Genomic DNA, 20000 nt, shown 5'->3' with positions numbered 1-20000 from the left:
CTGGAAACTGAAGGCGAACAGTGAATGACGTCAGAGAGTGAACTGGGCGAGAGCTTCTGTGATCATCACAGCGAACACACACGTGCTGATTCATTACGTCACTCATTTTCCTTTCCCCCTCGCCGTTAATTGTTGGCTCAGAGCAGAGGGTTACCTATCGCTGGGATTCACGTGACATTTCGCGAGCTAAACGTTTTCAGAATCGTTCAAGTCGTCAAATCACCACCTTCATTAATAGCCTAAATTGTTCCAAAGCAGCTTTACAGGAGATTACGGTAACAGAGATTGTTTGGGCTTTACAGCTCTAGAATAAAGTGTGTGAATAAATGTGTGTGAGAGAGAGTGAGTGAGTGACATCCAATATTATAGGCCTGTTATAGATTGTTCTTTCATTCACGGTCTCAGTACATGAATGTATTTCATCGTCCCTGTGTAAAATAAATAACTGAAACCATAGGCCTGACCAAATCATACCAGTGAGGTAGAGTGAACGCTGAGGTGGGGTGTCATGACCTGCAGGTGGCGCTGTAGACAACAGCATTATTCACAAACCAGAACAGGCCGAAACATCTATGCTGTTTACACCGGATTAGGAACAGGCTACTTCATCAGGATTTGTAGGTTTTATTCCACTTTGTGTTATTCCAGTGAATGGAAATATTCTGTGCAATTAGAAGACGTAATTCCAACCAAACCGTGTAATATTGGGCAGGTCTTCGAATATCTATAATATTGTTTATTATCATTGTTCGTCTAGATTAGAGTTAACAGGGCAAACACAGATGTTTATTTTAACAATATTCACCAGAATAAATAACTTTCTTTTTTTTTTTTTTTACAGCAGAAATGAAGCATCGCTGAACTTAAGCTCGACTGCAGCTATTTTCTTCTGGAAACAAAGTTTGTTGCTTTATTTTCCTGTTATCTCTGTAAAGCTGCTGTGAAACACTGTGTTGTAAAAAGCGCTATAGAAATAAAGGTGACGTGACTTACCATTTTGCAAGATGTAAACAACACTGGTCCAGAAACACTTCCTGTTTCAGTTTTTCTTTATTTCACATGTAAAGAAAACATCTTAACGATATTTGTTTAACTCTTTAATTTAGTTTTATATGTTCTGTTGGTTGTATTTTATCCCAGATTTTATGTAGTGTTAAAAAACTGAAACAGGAAGTGCTTCTGGACCAGTGTTGTTTATCTTGTGAAATGGTCTATAAGATGAAGTTTTGAAATAGGCCTTAAAACATCAACATCCGTAGCATTGAATACAAAATCCCAATCCTTCTCTAAAGAGGAAAGAGCAACAAATATAAATAACTACATGTATAATCAATCTATAATAGATTAGCTATGAAGATTTCGTAATTTCTGTAAAATTTCTGTAAAGATTAATGCGGTTCTTTAATGTTTGTTTTCAATTTCGCTTGAATGAAAGTTTTCTGTTAACTGCATAGCATACCCCTGAAAAAAAATATTTATAATTGTAGCCTATAAGTATTGTTTATAATTTTAATCATAGTAATTTTACTGTTTAACTTGGGTTAGTTTATTTTCCTTTTCTAGATTAGCCTACATTAAACGTAGAGTTAAATAAGAGCTTCTGGAAGACATGCGTTGAATATTGTCAGAATAAAAAAATCTGTAATGTCCACAAATCTCGAAATATCTGAATGAAATATCTTCTCGTTTGAGTCTTTCAACCGAGACTGAGTGACATGGCGCCAGAGAGAGAGAGAGAGAGAGGGAGAGAGAGAGAGAGCTCTCCTGAAAGGGAAGGTCGATCTCCCTCAGATCTATTGTGATGAGGTCAGCGCGCGCTCACCCGTGTGATTCTCGTCGTATTGTCATTAACGCTTTTATTAATTACCGAGCAGCGCGATGTTCTGAAGACCTGTGACAGAGACCATAAAGAGTCCACTTCATTCATAAATCCATCATCATCGAACATAACCGTCATTCAAAAAAAAAAAAAAAAAAGAATAAGCTAAATGGCTGTAAAAAGGTCAACAAAATAATAATTAGGCTAGTATTCAAAATTCAATAAGATCTGTTGGAAATTAACAGCTTCAGCATCAGTCCTCCAACTCGCTTCAGAGCAACCCGTACATCATCTCAGGTAATCTTCAGTCCAGTCTCTAGTTTAGGTTCTGTAGAACGAGGCCAGGCTCATAAACTCAAACACTTTTATGAGTTTACACTTTACATCTGTGTTTCTGTAAGAGATTATTACCGTGTGTTGAGCAAGACCGTCCTGATGTTAATCTGGGTCAACACATATATAAAGCGAGTATGGCTATAAGTGTAGAACTATTGAGGGATTTTAAATGTCATTTAGCCTTGATGTTCCTTTTTTATTTACTTTTTCCCATTATCACTCGTTTGAAATGGTTGTAATTTATTCGCGTGTTTTCATTGAAACCACATGAAGATATTTGAGTTAAAGATTTAATACCAAAAACTTCTGGACTGAATTTAATCCTCGTCAAATATTTCGGTTTCATTTTGAAACACATTTTAAACATGCTCTCTCACTTTCTAGAACAAACAAGAAAACTAATAAAAAAGAAAATGACATTTTTCATTAATTTATTTAACAAATATATTCATCATATAAATGGTATTTCTGTCCAAATGTACAATATTTTACAGTTCAGAAATCCCTTTCGAAGGGAATCATTAAAAGAACAGTCAGTTGTTAAAATGCTCGTTAAAAACATTCACGCGAGTTTGAAAAAGGCCGTTCAATTATAAACTTAAGAGTGAAACAGAGTTCTCCCTCGACCATTCATAACTCTCAGTTCACAACTCTGAAGTCCGTGTTATTAACTCTCAAGCCCGTGCTCATAACTCTGAGTTCATAACTCTCAAGCCCGTGTGAAATGTCATTATTATTTCCACTGTTTCGGAATAGACCTGCGGAAGAGTCATATTTCTCGTCTTTAGGCTAAATGGTACATGCTGTATCCCATGTGTGTGTATAGTCCCACCGGACTCAAGCTCAGCGAGTGTCTGTGAAACTCGTGTGATCCCGAATATGAACCGGGAAGGTGTGGGAAGGAGATCCCGAAGGCCGGAGGGAGCATCGGTTTGCTGGCCATCTTCAGCTTCTCGAGCTCGGCCTCCTGGAGCCTCTTGGCTTTGGCTCGCCGGTTCTGGAACCAGATCTTGACCTGGGTCTCCGTGAGGCTGAGCGAGCTGGAGAACTCGGCCCGTTCCGCGATGGACAGGTACTGTTTCTGCCGGAACCGGCGCTCGAGCGCCAGGAGTTGGGCCGTGCTGAACGGGGTCCGCGGCTTCCGGTTCGTCTTGTGTTTCCGTAGCGGACACGCGGGAGGACTGAGACGCCCTGGACACAACACACACACACACACACACACACACACACACACACACACACACACACACACACACACACACACACAGTTATTAACTCACATCACACAGTATTAATGTTGAGGTCTTCACACACTCTAAAAATGCTGAGTTGTTCTAACGCGACTTCGGGTCAAATACGGGCAAACCCAACTATTAAATTATGAAAACTATTTTTTAACCCAACCCAGATAGCACAAAGCTGTCTGATCTCCTATTTACATCGGGAAGACGTATTTTAAAGAGTGTTTGCTCATCTGCAAGACGTCTATAGGACGTTTCCTGCAGATGTCTAGACGTTTATAAGATCAGTTTAACGTGCATCATTACATCTTAGAAATATCTTCTAAGTCTTCCGCACAGTAATGTTCTATTCAGACATAAATATTTTTTTTAATTTCAAATAGTAGTCTTAAAAATAAAGTTTCCAGAATGGGTTTAAAAAGAACAATTTTTTGTTCCCTAAAGAACCTTCTGTGAACAGTTAAATATTGTTTTTTCTTATTGTGAAGACCATTTCAATAATTTAAAGACGAAGATTCTTCACCATAAATGCCAATAAAAACTTTAATTGGTTATAATAAGATTCATTAGTTAATAACTAGCCTACATTAGTTCATTATAGTTATTAAGCTTTGTTAATGTTAATTCAATAATTTAATAATACTTAAATAAAATCTTGTTAACATAATGCACTGTGAACTAACATGAACAATGAATAGCTGTATTTAAATTAACTAATATTAACAAAGATGAATAAATATAATGTATTGGTTAGTTAAGCCTAATTATGTTAACTAATGAACCTTATTGTAAAGCCTAAATGTTGCCCTTTTGTTTTTAAGAGTGGTAAATCATGCAAATCAAGTATACGTTACAGACTCGGATATGAATCTCAGCTTGTTTATTAATATCACAGGCTCATGATTGTAACTCACGGGGAGAGAAGCTGTCCGGTTGTGTCCACGCGAGCTCCGGGCTCTCCGCCTTTACCGGCACCTTCAGAACGTCCACAGAGAACGTGACACGAGCACCGGCCCGGTCTGGATCGGCCTCCGTTCCAAGGGAACGCGCTGAAGTCCCGGTGTTAGAGCCGTTCGGCCTCCGGTCCGCCATCAGGGCTTCCACGCTGAACGGGAGGAACTTCGGCTCCTGCATCTCGGTAACTCCCGGAATCACACGGGAATGATCTTCCGTACACCCAGAGGTCATGCTGGTAACCGGGGCCGTGCACACATCCATCCACACACACCACACACACACACACACACCGATGTGCACGGTTAGTGTTTACTACCAGATGTGATGCTCAGAACATGCTGGTGTTCGACTCCGCTATGAAGGACTGTACGCTAATAACATACGGGCAGCCAATCAGAGCAGAGGGGCGGGGCTTAAGTTCCTGAAGTTCGGCCGCTGTGTTTATCTGTGTTGTGACATGTTGCATTCTGGACAGAGGGAAATAAACGATGGTGTTTTAACATACTGTATGTAACTTTAAAATGTGTTGGCAGCAATGATATGCTAATTATTGTTTGTGACTAGCCTAGGCCCACGTTTTCTCTTCAACTTTTTGCTAGCCTGTTTTCCCTCTTTTCGTTAGGTCAAGAAAATGCGATTCCCGGTTTTAAAACCCATTATTTTCTTTAAAAAAATCCGTGTCTGTCACCTATATTTGTTTAATGAGAGTTCTTGTGCAAGAGAATGTGCAAAGCATAGGCCTAGTATACGTAACTCACATTGCAGATCAGCAGCGATGACTCCATCAGCTCCAGTAGCTGCTAAACTCCTTCGATCAGTGGTGATCATCGATCAGTGGTGATCAGTGGTGATCAGTGTTTACTGGGCTGATTATTAGATTCGGACCGGGGATGCTGTGTTTTGGCGCCAGAAGCGGCGGATCAAAGCCAGATCTCCAACCGCACGCAGAGCCGGTCATTCCGCACGAACATGTTTCTGACGATCTACTGGCTCTCACTGTTTACTAGCGGGTGCAGTGGAGCTCAGAGATCACATCAAACCAATCAAATAATATGAAACTATAGTGTGAAATATTCTTTAGGCTAAGGATTCAATTTTCCAGGGACTACTTCTTTGCACAAACCCGATCTCATCTTTCGCAAACTGTAATTGGTTGTAACTGATAAAATTGCATGCAAACGGTAATTTAGCATTTCCTTAATTTCACATCCGGCCGTTAAACCGAATAAATCTGTAATTATGCTTGGAGACACTTAGAGCCCATTAGATGAAATGAGTGTCGCGCGCTTTGAAGTCTCGCGCTCTCACGCGCTGCGGGAATGTTTGATCCTTCCGCGGTAAAAAAAAAAAAGAGAAACATAAACACACACTTGCACACACTTGCACACACACGAAACACATTACCCTCCCGCGGCCGCTTCTAGCTGAGTAGTAAATAACTGGCATTGATTGTTCTGTTGTGTTTGTGTAGGGAAACACAATTAGCATGAGCTTTAGGGCAATGATGTGCGTGGAGAAGGCGATTACCATAGTTTTTATTGAAATCTCAGGGCAACAAATGAGGGCTGAACTGCGACACAAAGAGACTGTAAGTCCTATCAGAGCTTTGTTTAACTCCACAAACCCCAGCTTTGATTCGGAGTCTGGAGACACAAAGAGCCTTTGTCGTGTCTCTGCGAGAGTTGTCTTAACCCTTTTCATGCAGAGTCTGTCAAATCTGACTTAAAAGACTTGAAAGGTTCCCTGGATATCAAAAGACGGTCCGAGGGAAACGTTTAGCCTCGGAGAAAAGCGAAAAGCGAGTGATTCCTGGATGTCTGTCACGGGGAACATGTGTGTCCCATTAAGCGGGTTAAAACTCGTGTGGTGCGAAAGTTGAGCTTTGATTCGTGTCGTTCCGATGAAGCTCTGTGTGTTAGTGAGGGCCTACACACACATCATCATCATCATCATCATCATCATCATCACAGAGAAGAAAGCGGTGATCGCGACATTATGATGATCTCGCTGAAGATGAAAGACTGGATCATTACTGATAATGTCTCCTATTTCAGAGCAATTAGCGCAATCAGGCGTAAAGGGCCTCAACTCAATGCCTCGCGGTTATTTAAGCTCCTGAACGCCAGTGTAGCGTTCTCTGTGTCGACCAGTGTCAGTCTCTCCAGCCGATCTCTGGAAGTAGTGTAGGCTAGTCGTGCAATTTAAAAGTTTTTACGTGCTTATGATATATGACATGATATGATATGGTACGCACTTATGGCGTGTATTATGCTCGTACTCAAACACAAGGGCGTGTTATGTTCATGACACTGCGAATATAAAACCTGCTTATGAATTGCACGATAAATACAATTCGTACTACGCATGATCGTGTTGTCTCTCTAATATTGTTAAACTATCACAATGTAAAACAGCTGTTTTCTATGAGAATATATAAAGTGTAATTTATTCTTTTTAAGCATCGTGTTGTCATTACTGCAGTCTTCAGTGTCACATTCAGAAATCACTTGATGCTCAGGATTATTTGATGAAGTGTCATTTGAATAATTCAACCGATTCGTTAGAGCGAGTCATTGAACAATTCCTTAATAAATATATGTATTTTTAATTTTACATATAGGCTACAATAGGTCTATGTAAATCTTGTGAATTTCCCCTCAGTCATGCGATGTCTAGTTATCACTATTTCTTAGTCATAGGCTACTACCTTTGCACGAATAGGCCTATAGGCCCATATATATAGCTTTTTTTGGTTTACTTATTTTTACACATTCACATATAAATGAGTTTACTTCACGCAAAATTCTTCATCTAGGCTAGAAAAATATATATTCTGTTGGTATTACATATTTTACGTAAAAAATGTTTTTTTAGAAGGAAGTTGAATTTCCTAAAATGCAAGCTGGAAAAAGGCTTTATTTTGAGTAAAACCAACACATTATTTTCATCAGTGTGTTTTTGATGCATGCTGCCTTTCCCCCTCCTTCTTAATAAACTGGAGGAAAAACATTTTGTACTATAGGCTTTATTTGTCAGACATTGTTATGTTAATCACTGGAAAACGTGCAAGTTTATCCAGCATTATTATTATTATTATTATTGCCTGTTAATAGCTAGATGAAATTTGGGTAAGTGAAAAGATTGATATTAGTAATCGTGTGATATAAACTGGACATACCTGTGAGATAGTCGCAGATTCTCGAGAAACTGAAATTCCTCACACACACACACACACACACACACACACACACACACACACACACACACACACACACACACACACACACACACACACACACACACACACACACACGGGATCCGATGAAAGCAGGTCGTGTCTCAATTATCTGCAGATGAAATTGAATTAGCTGCAGTTTTACACACAGAACTCGCTAATAGCATTAATCTCAACCCACTGAGCGGAATAATGTCAGATAGGCCCATGCGGGGTTCGGTGATCGAGAGCTTCATAAAACTTAATGAAATGCTCAATTCGCGGAAAACAAGCTAACAAATCAAACACAGAGATCATTTGCTGAAAACGCTGCGATTTCGGACTCCATAAATCCTTCAATCCTCTGCATGCGCGTCAGAGAAATACAACGAATTAGTCCGATCTTTCTGAACAACTAAAAGCCATATTAACAAATATTACGCTACTTCAAATATTGGTATTATTTGATTCGTTTATGTTTTTCATATATCGATTTACTGTTCACATTTCTTTCCATGCATGGGGATAATTATCATATTCTCTATACAAGAGTCATTATTGATATGCCACTGCTTTATTTCTACAGCGCTTTATTATTTTTAAGGCTTCACGGGATTAAATAGGAAAATATGATCAACGAGGTGACATTTATTAGGAGGATATTATTAATTTGAATATTTTGAGCCCAAAAACAAATAAGCAAGTACATAGGGATAAATCAGATCTACCTTAGTTGCTCGGAATTTATTAATAACTATTATTAACTATTTATTAATTTTAATTTATGAACTAATCTCACTCAAGAAAAAAAAAATTCTGAACAGTTTTGACCTAATATTTTAATTTCTTTGATAACTTAATTGCATTTTGACTTTTTTTATTAGGTAGCCTAGCTTTAAACAGAATATTTTTCTGGATGTTTTTCTATGCTTTATAATCTTTACATTTGAACAAGCGCGTGCGATCTGAATCAAATCCAAACATGTTGTGATCAAACCTGAGGAGATCGAGTTCGGGTCGGAACTGAACACCCGATTAAAACTCTTACAGCGCGTCACTTGGGCATATTATAATTATTATGATTATATACTGTTAGATCAATTATTAAAAAGTCGGAACTGTTTTTAGGGCTTCTTCTGCGGGGTTTTACTCCGCACCGACTTTCCCTTTCCTTCTGCCCTGACCTGTGTGGTTTTTAAATCACAGGTTCCCTCGGGAGTTCAGCGACACCATTACAGCGATAAATCCGCGCGAGGCGTTTCCCGCGTGCGCGCGCGCGAGGTCAGCACGTTTAATGAGGCCGTTAAAGCGCGATTGATTTCGCCTCATCTTTACGATCAGCGCGCGCACCGCTATCAGTCCCGCGCACATTGAGCGCGCGGCAGTTTGTCTCGCGTGGCGCCGTTTCGCGGGCTTACATTGCCGCCCCTCGAACCCCACGCGCCCCATAATTAATTCCTCATTAGACAGCTCTTTATTGTTTTAATTTGCGCAGTTCGTTATCAAATTGGGCAGATTAATCGCTACAGGATTTAGGGATGCTGAAAATAAACGGGTTTCATTTTCTCCGCGTATTTTCCCTCGATAAATTCCCAGAATGCGCTTCTCTGCGCGGAGGGGTTTGACAGAGGCATTTAACGGAACGCATTAAACTCCCTCACAGCCATATATTTCTATTACAAGGCTAATTGTAAAAAGTCAACTCTACAAATTCAGGTTTATTTGTGTGTGTGTGTGTGTGTGTTTCATTTTTGATTATCCAAAGAGCCTTTCAGTGAACAGTTCTTAAAAGACTAATAATTTAAAGACCCTTCCGGAGAGATGCCATGTTAAAGGTTCTTCATCACGAACCTTTATTTCTGAGGGAACATTGAGACAGATGTAAATATGAGATGAAACTCAATGGAATTTAATCAGATATAAGTTGCACAGTCATTAAACTGACAAACTAGCAAGCGTCCAAATGATGCTCAGTAGATTTAAATTAGAAATAGATCTGATGAAATTGACTTAAAAAGAAAAAAAATCTTAAAAAGAAAAAAATAGATGACTAACTTGTAGACTATGACTTTGCAACACATGATTTTATCACATTCATACATTTTTGTATTATATTCATTCAGACATTTAATAAAATAAGGAGATTAAAACATTTGCGAAGGTAAAACAGAAAACGATAAATAAAAGACCCAACGGCACAGCGCTGGAAAATACAGTAATTATGGGGCGTTAAATTATGTTCAGTTCGTCTCAGCATGTCTCTTAAACTATTCGGACATCATAAACAAAAACAATTATTCATATTCAATATAACAGTGATGTGGTTTACTGTATAATCAGTGCTGAACACACAGAGTTTCTCTGCTCACCTCCATACGCTTCGCTCTCTTCAGGAAGACAAGAAGCTTTAAAAGTTAGTAACATTTTTATACTTGCTATATCCAGTACACACACACACACACACACACACACTGGACTGAACACTTGCTGAAATATGATTTTCTGGTTTGACGCTATTGTACAATAATGAATGTTCCCTTTTGTAAAAATGTATTAATGAAGACTCTTTTTTCTCTTTCACTCTCGATTCGTCTTATTTCTCTCTTTCATGCGAGTTTTCTATAACATTCATCCATCTGAGTCTGTCTCTCCTGTGTGTGTGTGTGTGTGAGAGAGAGAGAGAGAGAGAGAGAGAGTGAGTGTATGCGTGAGTGTGTGTGTGAGAGAGAGTGTGTATGCATTTACATTTCATTCATATTTATTAATTTAGCTGACACTTTTATCCAAAGTGACTTACAATTGCTGTATATGTCAGAGGTCGCACGCCTCTGGAGGTCGAGGGGTCAAGTGTCGAGCTCAGGGACACATCGGTGTCTCACAGTGGATTCGAACCCGGGTCTCTCACACCAAAGGCATGTGTCTCATCCACTGCGCCATCACCACCCATGGGTGAGTGTGTGTGAGACAGTGAGTGAGCATATAAATGTGTGTGTGTGTGAGAGAGACTAATGTGTGCGTATATGTGTGTGTGCGTGTGTGTGTGTGTGTGTGTCCTGAACAGTCTGCTGTTTTCTCAGCGATGTGCTTGGGTCAGCAGTCATGAACATCGACGGTCAGAGGTAAAGTAAACCTGTTTCTCCTGGTGTGTTATTGTAACCTGAGCCGATAATCGCCTGTGATTTAGTGTGTGTGTGTGTGTGTGTGTGTGTGTGTGTTTATATTCTCACCCTCAGCGCACAATTACACTCACAACTGACCTTGACAACAGCAGGGACTCATTTTCATGACATCACTCTGTGTGTGTGGTTTTGTGTGTGTGTGTGTGTGTGTGAGTTTGAGTGATCGTTTGTGAGTGTGTGTGAGTGTGTGTGTGAGTGTGTGTGTGTCACTTTAGTCATGTCGCCCAGCACTGTGTGGTTGTCTGGCGTTTCTAATCCTGAAAACTGGTCTGATGGCCTCGGGAGGACACATCCCGTCAGGAGGAACGAGCCCACGAGGAGATGCTCATGTGGACGGACCCGCGGGCAGAGCGACCCACAGACCTGAGAGGGAACAACTGGGACAGAGCAGAACCTGTCCAGGTCCGGTACGCCAAAGCGATGGCCTCCAGTATGCAGAGACCAGCGTGAGGTTCTGAAGCTCCACATGTCTGGGTGTGCCTCTTCTGGGCCAGCTCTTGCAATCACCGCCTGGTCCTGAGAGGGAGTTGTGGGAACTTTGGGCAGTGTGAGGGTCAGGGTCAGGGTCAGATCACGGGCGTTCCCGAACTCTGTCTGAAGACTCGACTCGACTGATTGCAGCAGATTAACAGGAGATCTGTTCAGTCCAGAGAGACCCAGGAGGAGATGAGGCATGGCCGAGGAGTTCATATGGCTAAATAAACATGCTTTTTTTTATTTTTATTAAAAATGTAAAAATGCAGAATATTCTCTTTTAGGGTTATGTTTATGTTGGGGTATAGAAAATGTGATTAGCACAGTAAAAACTGTTACGCCTATGGAAAGTCCTCATAATGATGTGTAAAGACACCAGTCACTGCTGCTGCTAAACACTTGATCTTGACAGCATGACACACACACACACACACACACACACACACACACACACACACACACACACACACACACACACACACACACACACACACACACACACACACACACACACATACACACATATTTCAAACAAAACGTCAGTACATACGCAGTGCGTTCAAAAGTGACTTTTCTGTTTGAAGACTGAATGTTCCCTGCACGTTCTCATCACAGAACGAGTGTGTGTGTGTGTGTGTGTGTGTGTGTGACTCTGGCTGAGCTTGAGTTTGAGAAGCTGCTGTTGTTGATCTGTGATCGTGAGCGCTTGTGTGTGTGTGTGTGTGTGTGTGTGTCGTGGGCAGAACAGTGTGTGTATCTCTGATCTGATGTGATCGTGTTTTCCTTCCTGCAGATCCGCCTGTAATTTCCCTCATCATCGGGCTCGAGCTTCTTCCGATACTTCTTTATTTATTCTGGACATTTCATTCTTCGACACGCTTCAGTTACTGGACATACATCGGCACATTACCCCCATCCGAGTGTGAGTGAGTGTGTGTGTGTGTGTGTGTCTGAGGGCCACATGACGGAGGTGAGATGATTGAGAGGGGGCGTGTCTCTATCTGATTGCTAAGGGCGGGGGTTGCTGTGGGCAACGGTAACTGTGCCGTTATGATAAAGTCTGATTTATGCCCTCGTGACATTTTTTCAGTTCAATTCAAGTTTATTGTTTTCCTCCTGGGGATCCGTGCAGTTCCTCAGCCGACCACAGTGTGTGTGTGCGGGACCAGGAGGACTGTTGGTGGAGGAGGACTCGCAGGTTAAATTAATCAGTCACATTAAAAAGAACAGGTTGGGATTAGAGAACATTTAAAGGAGCTTTATGCAAGAAATGTATTTCAATTAATCATAAATTTCCCCTGTCACTAGACATGAAAAAATCATGGAGGGCACACCGCTCCAGAGTAATTTGTAAGTGATTGCAGTACCAGTTTTGGCCACAGCCTTTATGTGAACAGAACATTTACAAGATATGAAGAGTTCAGATGCAAAAGCCTCTAAATGCCATTTGAAATTTTCTTCTTTAATGATGATTTTGATCAAACTTGTATATTTAAGTTCAGTAATTTCACTTAAATAACAATTAATAGGTAAATATAATTGCCATTTAAGTGAAATTACTGAACTTAAATATACAAGCTTGATAAAAATGATCATTCTAGAAGAAAATTTCAAATGGCACTTAGAGGCTTTTGCATCTGAACTCTTCATATGGAAACCGCTGCGGCACATTAAAATAGACACTGAATTATATTTATTGAATATATCAAATGTCTATAAAGTCATGTGGCCTACAGTCATGAAGCTTTTATGCTTAAAGATTTAACTGATAGAATTATGAATTTATTGTTCATTTTTAGTTGCTAAAATGTTTTGGGGCCGAGCTGACCTGTTGAAGAGAGATGGTGTTCATCCCTCCTGGGCTGGTGCTGCTCTTCTGTCTCGTTAGAGCTCAAACATGCCCATCTGGGGCTCAGGTCAGACTGGATAAACCCACCGTCTGCTAGCGGCCTCGCGACACCAACGTCAGATAAATCCCATCACATAGAGCCTCTTTCACCTATATATCATATGTCTGTATATGACTGTATGTATATGCAATCATTTATATTTTGTGTAGGCCCTACTAAATGTTCCAAATCATTTTCTATGTTGTTTTGACGCTTTGGCAATACAAAATGTATTTTTTGTCATGCCAATAAAGCTTTCTCAAATTGAATTGAATTGACTGTGTCTGTTCCCCGAGAAAATGCCCAAACCCATTTAAGGGTAAAAATGTTATTGATATTCAAGAAATAAAAAATAGATATTATACAAACAAATGATAAAAAGCGCTATGGAGCTAGGATTGTGTCTAACCCATAAACTCGAGTTTCCCATCGCAGTTTTTTCAACTTTTAAGTTTAAAAGTTTAATTAATAATTAATGAGTTTATCGTGGACTCTATTCAACAATCATATTCACTTCGGCAACTCCACAATGTCCGTGTTCTGATTCTCACAGCAAACAAAACACGTTAGGAATGTAAACACACAACACTATGGAACATTAATATTTTAAATATCTAAAATATTTAGTTTCTATCACATGACATTACATTTCATTTTTATTTACTTATTTATTATTTATTTGCTTAAATCACATTTTTGTTTTAATATTTGTATTTATTTAAATAACAATTTATTGTAATATCATTGTATGCATTTATTTGTTTAGATTTAATTTTATTTATTTTAATCTAATGTACTATTATTTATTTAAGTTAATAAATGATTTTATCTATTTAATTATTAAGGATTTAATTCATCCTAATCAAACGTATTATTTATTTATTATGTATTATTTAAAATACATTTTATTTATTTATTTTAATCTGTTTATTTTTACCTAATGTATTATTTATTCGTTTGAAATGGATTTATTGATTTTCATTTGAATTAAAATGTTCCTTATTTTAGTCAAATGTATTTAGTTCATTTTATCTTATCATTTATTTAAAAAAAAAAATAAAATACACAAAAAAACCCAAACGTTTCCCCAGTCTGACGGATTCCGTCTGTGCGCGCGTGTCGCCGGTGGATGGCGTCATCGCGGCGACGTGTCAGTCATGGCTGCCGATATAACATTATTGTTCAAAGCGAGCGTGAAAACAGTGAAAACGCGGAATAAAGCGCTTGGATTGATCGAGTCGAACAGCAGAGACGAAACCAGCGCGAAGAGACCGAGACCGAGACCGAAGGAGAGAGACAGCTTCAGCAGTAGAGCTAGAGAAGTGGTGAGCCAGAGAGTGAGACGTGTGTGTGTGTGTGTTTCTGTTTATATTACATTGTGTGCCCCCACAAGTATAGTAAAAACCTGAAAATCAGCTATATTGTGGGGTCCAGCCAGCGGTCCCCATGAGGAAAACAGCGGATAAATCAGACTAATGTTTTTTGAAAATGTAAAAATGCAGAATGTGTCCTGTGAGGGGTAGGGTTAGGGATTAGGGCAGGGGAAGGGGACAGAATATACAGTTAATACAGTATAAAAACCATTACGCCTGTGGAGGAGAGTCCCCACAAAGATGTGTGTGTGTTGGATGGAGTCAAGTCACATTTATTCAGTAGGGGTTCAATCTTCAACTGGCTGGCAGGAGCTGCCACTGGCAGGTCACGTGACCTGTCAGTGGCTGACTGGCAGCTGCCAGTGGTTGTCTGTCAGTCTAGTTTCAGAAACCATTGATTTTTGACAGTTTTTGTGTTTTGTGTTCCTCCCTTTATAGCTCATTTATTATGTATCTGTTGAAATTATTGTTATTAGTAGTAGGATCGCAATTTAATAGTCAAATGGCCGTGATCAGACTGGCAGTACAGACGCTGCTGGACTCATCCAGGCAGCCGCGGGTGATCAGCGAATATAACGCGTTGCCTGCCTGAGTCCTGACACTCTCGCTAAAAGAAAATACATTGTTTTCTTATTATGAATATAATGTCATGCCTTTATTCTTGTGTATGATTGGTGTTTTGGGTACTGTTGTCGCGATTAAACCAGTCAAATGGCCGTGATCCGACTGGCAGCTTACAGACGCTCATCCAGTCAGCCGAGTCTGAGACTGCGAGTCTAACGCGTCGCCTGACACTCTCTCTAAAAGGAAATAAATTGTTTTCTTATTATGAATATAATGTCATGCCTTTATACTTGTGTATAATTGGTATTTTGGGGCCGTTTATCCCGATTAAACCAGTCAAATGGCCGTGGGCACATTATACATTATGACATTATATTCATAATAAGAAAACAATGTATTTTCTTTTAGCGAGAGTGTCAGGCAACGCGTTATATTCGCTGATCACCCGCGGCTGCCTGGATGAGTCCAGCAGCGTCTGTACTGCCAGTCTGATCACGGCCATTTGACTATTTGGCTTACATTCATATTGTTTAAATATAAATATTAAATATAATCCTCGAGTCCTCGAGTGGAAACCCCAAACTGACCCGAAGCCTGTCATGTGATCCTATCAGGTCTCCATGGCGACGGCCGAGCGACTGCACCTGTGTGTGTGTGTGTGTGAGCCTGTGAGGTAAACGAAGGGTCTCTGATGATGAGATTAAATGCAGCCAGGCAGACTGTCTCCTTTAGCCCCCGACACACACACACACACACACACACACACACACACACACACACACACTCGCGCTGGCCTCATTGTTTAGGTATTACTTGCTCTTTAGGCTCTTAAATTACCAGAGCAATTGATCCCTCTGCCCTCCTGCAAGGCCTCCAGACCCACACACACACACACACACACAGATAACGGCGGCTCACTGCTGCTCTCTGCTGGTGAGGAGAAGAACTGCAGACTGACTCATTCACTGACTCACAGATCAATGTCTATATGTCCATCTGTCTATCTGTCTATACGGCTTGCCATTGTGTGTGTGTCTGTGTGTGTGTGTGCTTTGTCTCTGTCTGGTTCATGCTGTCAGAAGTTGAGAAGAAACACACACACACACACACACACACACTCATAGCTTCTGCTGGGAACGTTTGATTTCTCAAAGCTTCATTAAAGCGAGTGTGTGTACAGCAGTCGACCTCTGACCTCACGATGCTGTTCCAGCCATCAGGATTAGCTGATGTCATGAGTGTGTTTGACCTGAGAACTGTGTGTGTGTGTGTGTGTGTGTGTGTTGCTATTAAGTGATTCTGTTCAGGTCAAATTCTACAACTGCAGCAATTACATAATGACTGTTATTAAAGGGGCAGAAAATATTCAGCAACGTTAGCAAAACAGGTCAGTGTGTGTGTGTGTGTGTGTGTGAGTGTGTGTGTGTGTGTGTGTGTGTGTGTGTGTGAGTGTGTGTGTGTGTGTGTGTGTGTGTGAGTGTGTGTGTGTGTGTGTGTGTGAGTGTGTGTGTGTGTGTGTGTGAGTGTGTGTGTGTGTGTGTGTGTGTGTGTGTGAGTGTGTGTGTGTGTGTGTGTGTGAGTGTGTGTGTGTGTGTGTGTGTGTGTGTGTGTGTGTGTGTGTGTGTGAGTGTGTGTGTGTGTGTGTGTGTGTGTGTGTCTGATGTTTTGCTGTGTGTTCTGCAGATCTCCAACATCTGTGTGTGTGTGTGAGTGTGTGTGTGTGTGTGTGTGTGTGTGTGTGTGTGTGTGTGTGTGAGTGTGTGAGTGTGTGTGTGTGTGTGTGTGTGTGTGTGTGTGTGTGAGAGTGTGTGAGTGTGTGTGTGTGTGTGTGTGTCTGATGTTTTGCTGTGTGTTCTGCAGATCTCCAACATCTGTGTGTGTGTGTGAGTGTGTGTGTGTGTGTGTGTGTGTGTGTGTGTGTGTCTGATGTTTTGCTGTGTGTTCTGCAGATCTCCAACATCTGTGTGTGTGTGTGTGTGAGTGTGTGAGTGTGTGTGTGTGTGTGTGTGTGTCTGATGTTCTGCTGTGTGTTCTGCAGATCTCCAACATCTGTGTGTGTGTGTGTGTGAGTGTGTGAGTGTGTGTGTGTGTGTGTGTGTGTGTGTGTGTCTGATGTTTTGCTGTGTGTTCTGCAGATCTCCAACATCTGTGTGTGTGTGTGTGTGAGTGTGTGAGTGTGTGTGTGTGTGTGTGTGTGTCTGATGTTCTGCTGTGTGTTCTGCAGATCTCCAACATCTGTGTGTGTGTGTGTGTGAGTGTGTGTGTGTGTGTGTGTGTGTCTGATGTTCTGCTGTGTATTCTGCAGATCTCCAACATCTCGAAGCTGAAGGAGTTTCTTCTGCAACACAGGAAGGATTATGTGAACGCCGGCAGGTCAGAAACCAGACGAACCAAACTGTTACACACACGCTATACAGGATATATGTGTGTAATGTGTGTGTGTAATGTGTGTGTGTGTGTGTGTGCAGCATGTTGTGTTCAGACGTGTCCCGGATGACGGACAGCGAGCGGGATCAGATCGATCAGGACGCTCAGGTCTTCATGAGGAGTTGTGCTGACGCCATCGCCTCGCTGCGCTCCGACAGTACGAGCTCCTCCTCAGTCATCACACACACACACACACACACACACACACCTAAAGGATTATTAGGGACACCTGTTCAATTTTCTCATTAATGTTATTATCTAATCAGCCAATCACATGTCAGTGTCTTCAGTGTATTTCGGGGTGTGGTCCTGCTCAAGACGATCTCCTGAACTCCAAACTGAATCTCAGAATGGGAAAGAAAGCGGATTTAAGCAGTGATTAAAACAAATAGGAAAAAGAGGCCACAATCTGCAAGAGCTCAACGAAACTGGACAGTTGAAGACTGGAGAAATGTTGCCTGGTCTGATGAGTCTGGATTTCTGTTGAACGTTCAGATGGTAGAGTCAGAATTTGGCGTGGGTGGGGGATGTTTTCTTGGCACACTTTAGGCCCCTTAGTGCCAATTGGGCATCATTTAAACGCCACGGCCTACCTGAGCATTGTTTCTGACCATGTCCATCCCTTTATGGCCACCATGTCCCCAGTGCCGGCGCTATGGGGGGGCATTAGGGGGCAATGCCCCCCCAAATGTATTTTGTGCCCCCCCAAATTGAATTATGATATAATTTACAAAATAATATCAGTTTAATTTAATTCACATTTCAGTGAGAAATAGTACAAATATATGTCTACAAACGGCTCATTAGCTGAAAATACAATAAAGCCAACATAAAAACCAGTGTGACGCTGTGAGGAAACCCCCCTGCCGCCCCCCCAATCACGCATGTTAATACTTGAATGAAATGATTTTCAGTTGGCGCGACCGCGCGAGCTTCCTGCATTCAAAACAATGCAAACAGATGAAAACTCTCCAAAAATGGACATTAGAAAATGGTTCAATACCACAGTTTCTCCGTACACATCGTCGATTACCCCATGCAGCAAGACAACGACAGCCCGGCTTTGGTATTTGGTGCTTCTACCGTGCAGTGTTGTAGTCGAGACCGAGACCAAAGACAGTCGAGTCCGAGTCGTAAGTTTAGCTATTTATCTAACTGGCATGTACTGTAATGTTCACTATGTGTTGTCACGTGATGAAACTAATAGTTTAGTTGGCCTAGTTTTTGCGCTGCCCATTGTCCTGAAATGTCACTCACTCCCGCCGTGGAGAAACAGGTGTTTAAGCCTATATTTTCTTGTAAATGGAAATTGTAGAATAATATGTTGTGGGTGTTTTTTATTTGTTAAAGGTGTTAAAGGTTTTATTTGATAAAGGTAACTACATGATGCTTTTTTAAGGCTACGAATGTAAATGCTTATGTTAGAACATAGCAGAATAAAGATGAGTAACTTAGCTTTTTTTTCTCACTTCCGCCATTGAGATAGCATATAAACGGCTATTCTGTCAGTGAGAGACTGTACATGTTCGTTAGCTTTGCTATTATAAAGCTGTGGTCAGAGTCGGTCTTGCAATTTTTTTTTTTTTTGTATAGGCCTATTTAACCCTTGATCAAATTTCTTAAGAGTCGCTCGTCTTGCAACAATGTGTAATGTTTTATGTGTTTATTGTGTGGGTTGCATTACTTCATGTTAATAGCTAACAGAAAAGGCAGTAGCAATAATAAATATAGGATATCTAATATCGGAAAAAAGTCCCCATACCTACCTAGTGCCCACCCATTGAAAATAAATGCCCCCCTGCTAAAAGCGGTCTGAAGCCGGCTCTGCATGTCCCCATCTTCTGATGGCTACTTCCAGCAGGATAATGCACCATGTCACAAAGCTCCAATCATTTCAAACTGGTTTCTTGAACATGTCAATGAGTTGACTGTACTAATATGGCCGCCACAGTCACCAGATCTCAACCCAATAGAGCATCTTTGGGATGTGGTGGAACGGGAGCTTCATCCCACAAATCTCCATCAACTGCAAGATGCTATCCTATCAATATGGGCCGACATCTCTAAAGAATGCTTTCAGCACCTTCATGAATCAATGCCACGGAGAGTTAAGGCAGTTCTGAAGGAGAAACACATGATTAGTGTGTGTTCATAATAATCCTTTAAAAGGGGGTGTGTGATGTTGCAGAATACTCTATTTCAGATCAATTCTGCTCTCTTGAACTTTCTATTCATCAAAAATAACAAAAAATACTGAAAAAGAAATTGTACACATCTGTGTTCAGCACTGATCATAATCATAACTGTGTTGATCATCAGATCCTCATATTAGAGTGATTGTGAAGGGTCATGTGACACTGAAGACTGGAGTAATGATGATCAATTATTAGCTCTGTATATTCACACAGAACAGGAATATTACACTGATTATTAAATGTATTTTTGATTAAATCTGGTGAGCAGAAGAAACTCTTTCAGAGACACTTAATAATCCTGACATCTGACAGAATGTGTAAAATAAAGATAA

At 40.7% G+C, this 20000-nt stretch overlaps 2 protein-coding genes across 3 annotated transcripts in view; one reads left to right on the top strand and one right to left on the bottom strand.

Annotated features, from left to right (window-relative positions):
• Positions 1-2616: 2616 nt before the first annotated feature.
• msx1a (muscle segment homeobox 1a) lies at positions 2617-4933 on the bottom strand. Its single transcript, XM_039655103.2, has 2 exons — positions 4311-4933; positions 2617-3346 (listed from the first exon to the last, which is right to left on the bottom strand). The coding sequence occupies exons 1-2, from the start codon at positions 4612-4614 to the stop codon at positions 2940-2942; spliced, it is 711 nt and encodes a 236-aa protein (XP_039511037.2). The 5' UTR covers positions 4615-4933; the 3' UTR covers positions 2617-2939.
• Positions 4934-14215: 9282 nt separating this feature from the next.
• The window catches only part of stx18 (syntaxin 18), an 8703-nt gene continuing 2918 nt past the window's right edge, over positions 14216-20000 (top strand). For both annotated transcript variants that reach the window (XM_089135174.1, XM_039654911.2), the window contains exons 1-3: positions 14216-14434; positions 17352-17419; positions 17515-17630. In XM_089135174.1, the coding sequence (XP_088991300.1) occupies positions 14267-14434; positions 17352-17419; positions 17515-17630 (352 nt within the window). In that variant the 5' untranslated portion in view covers positions 14216-14266. The remainder of the gene's footprint in view (positions 14435-17351; positions 17420-17514; positions 17631-20000) is intronic.

The sequence above is a fragment of the Pimephales promelas genome, chromosome 9 (genome assembly GCF_988280905.1).
Source record: "Pimephales promelas chromosome 9, fPimPro1.hap1.1, whole genome shotgun sequence".
Taxonomy (NCBI): Eukaryota; Metazoa; Chordata; class Actinopteri; order Cypriniformes; family Leuciscidae; genus Pimephales; species Pimephales promelas.
This window is presented reverse-complemented; position numbering and strand designations above follow the sequence as displayed.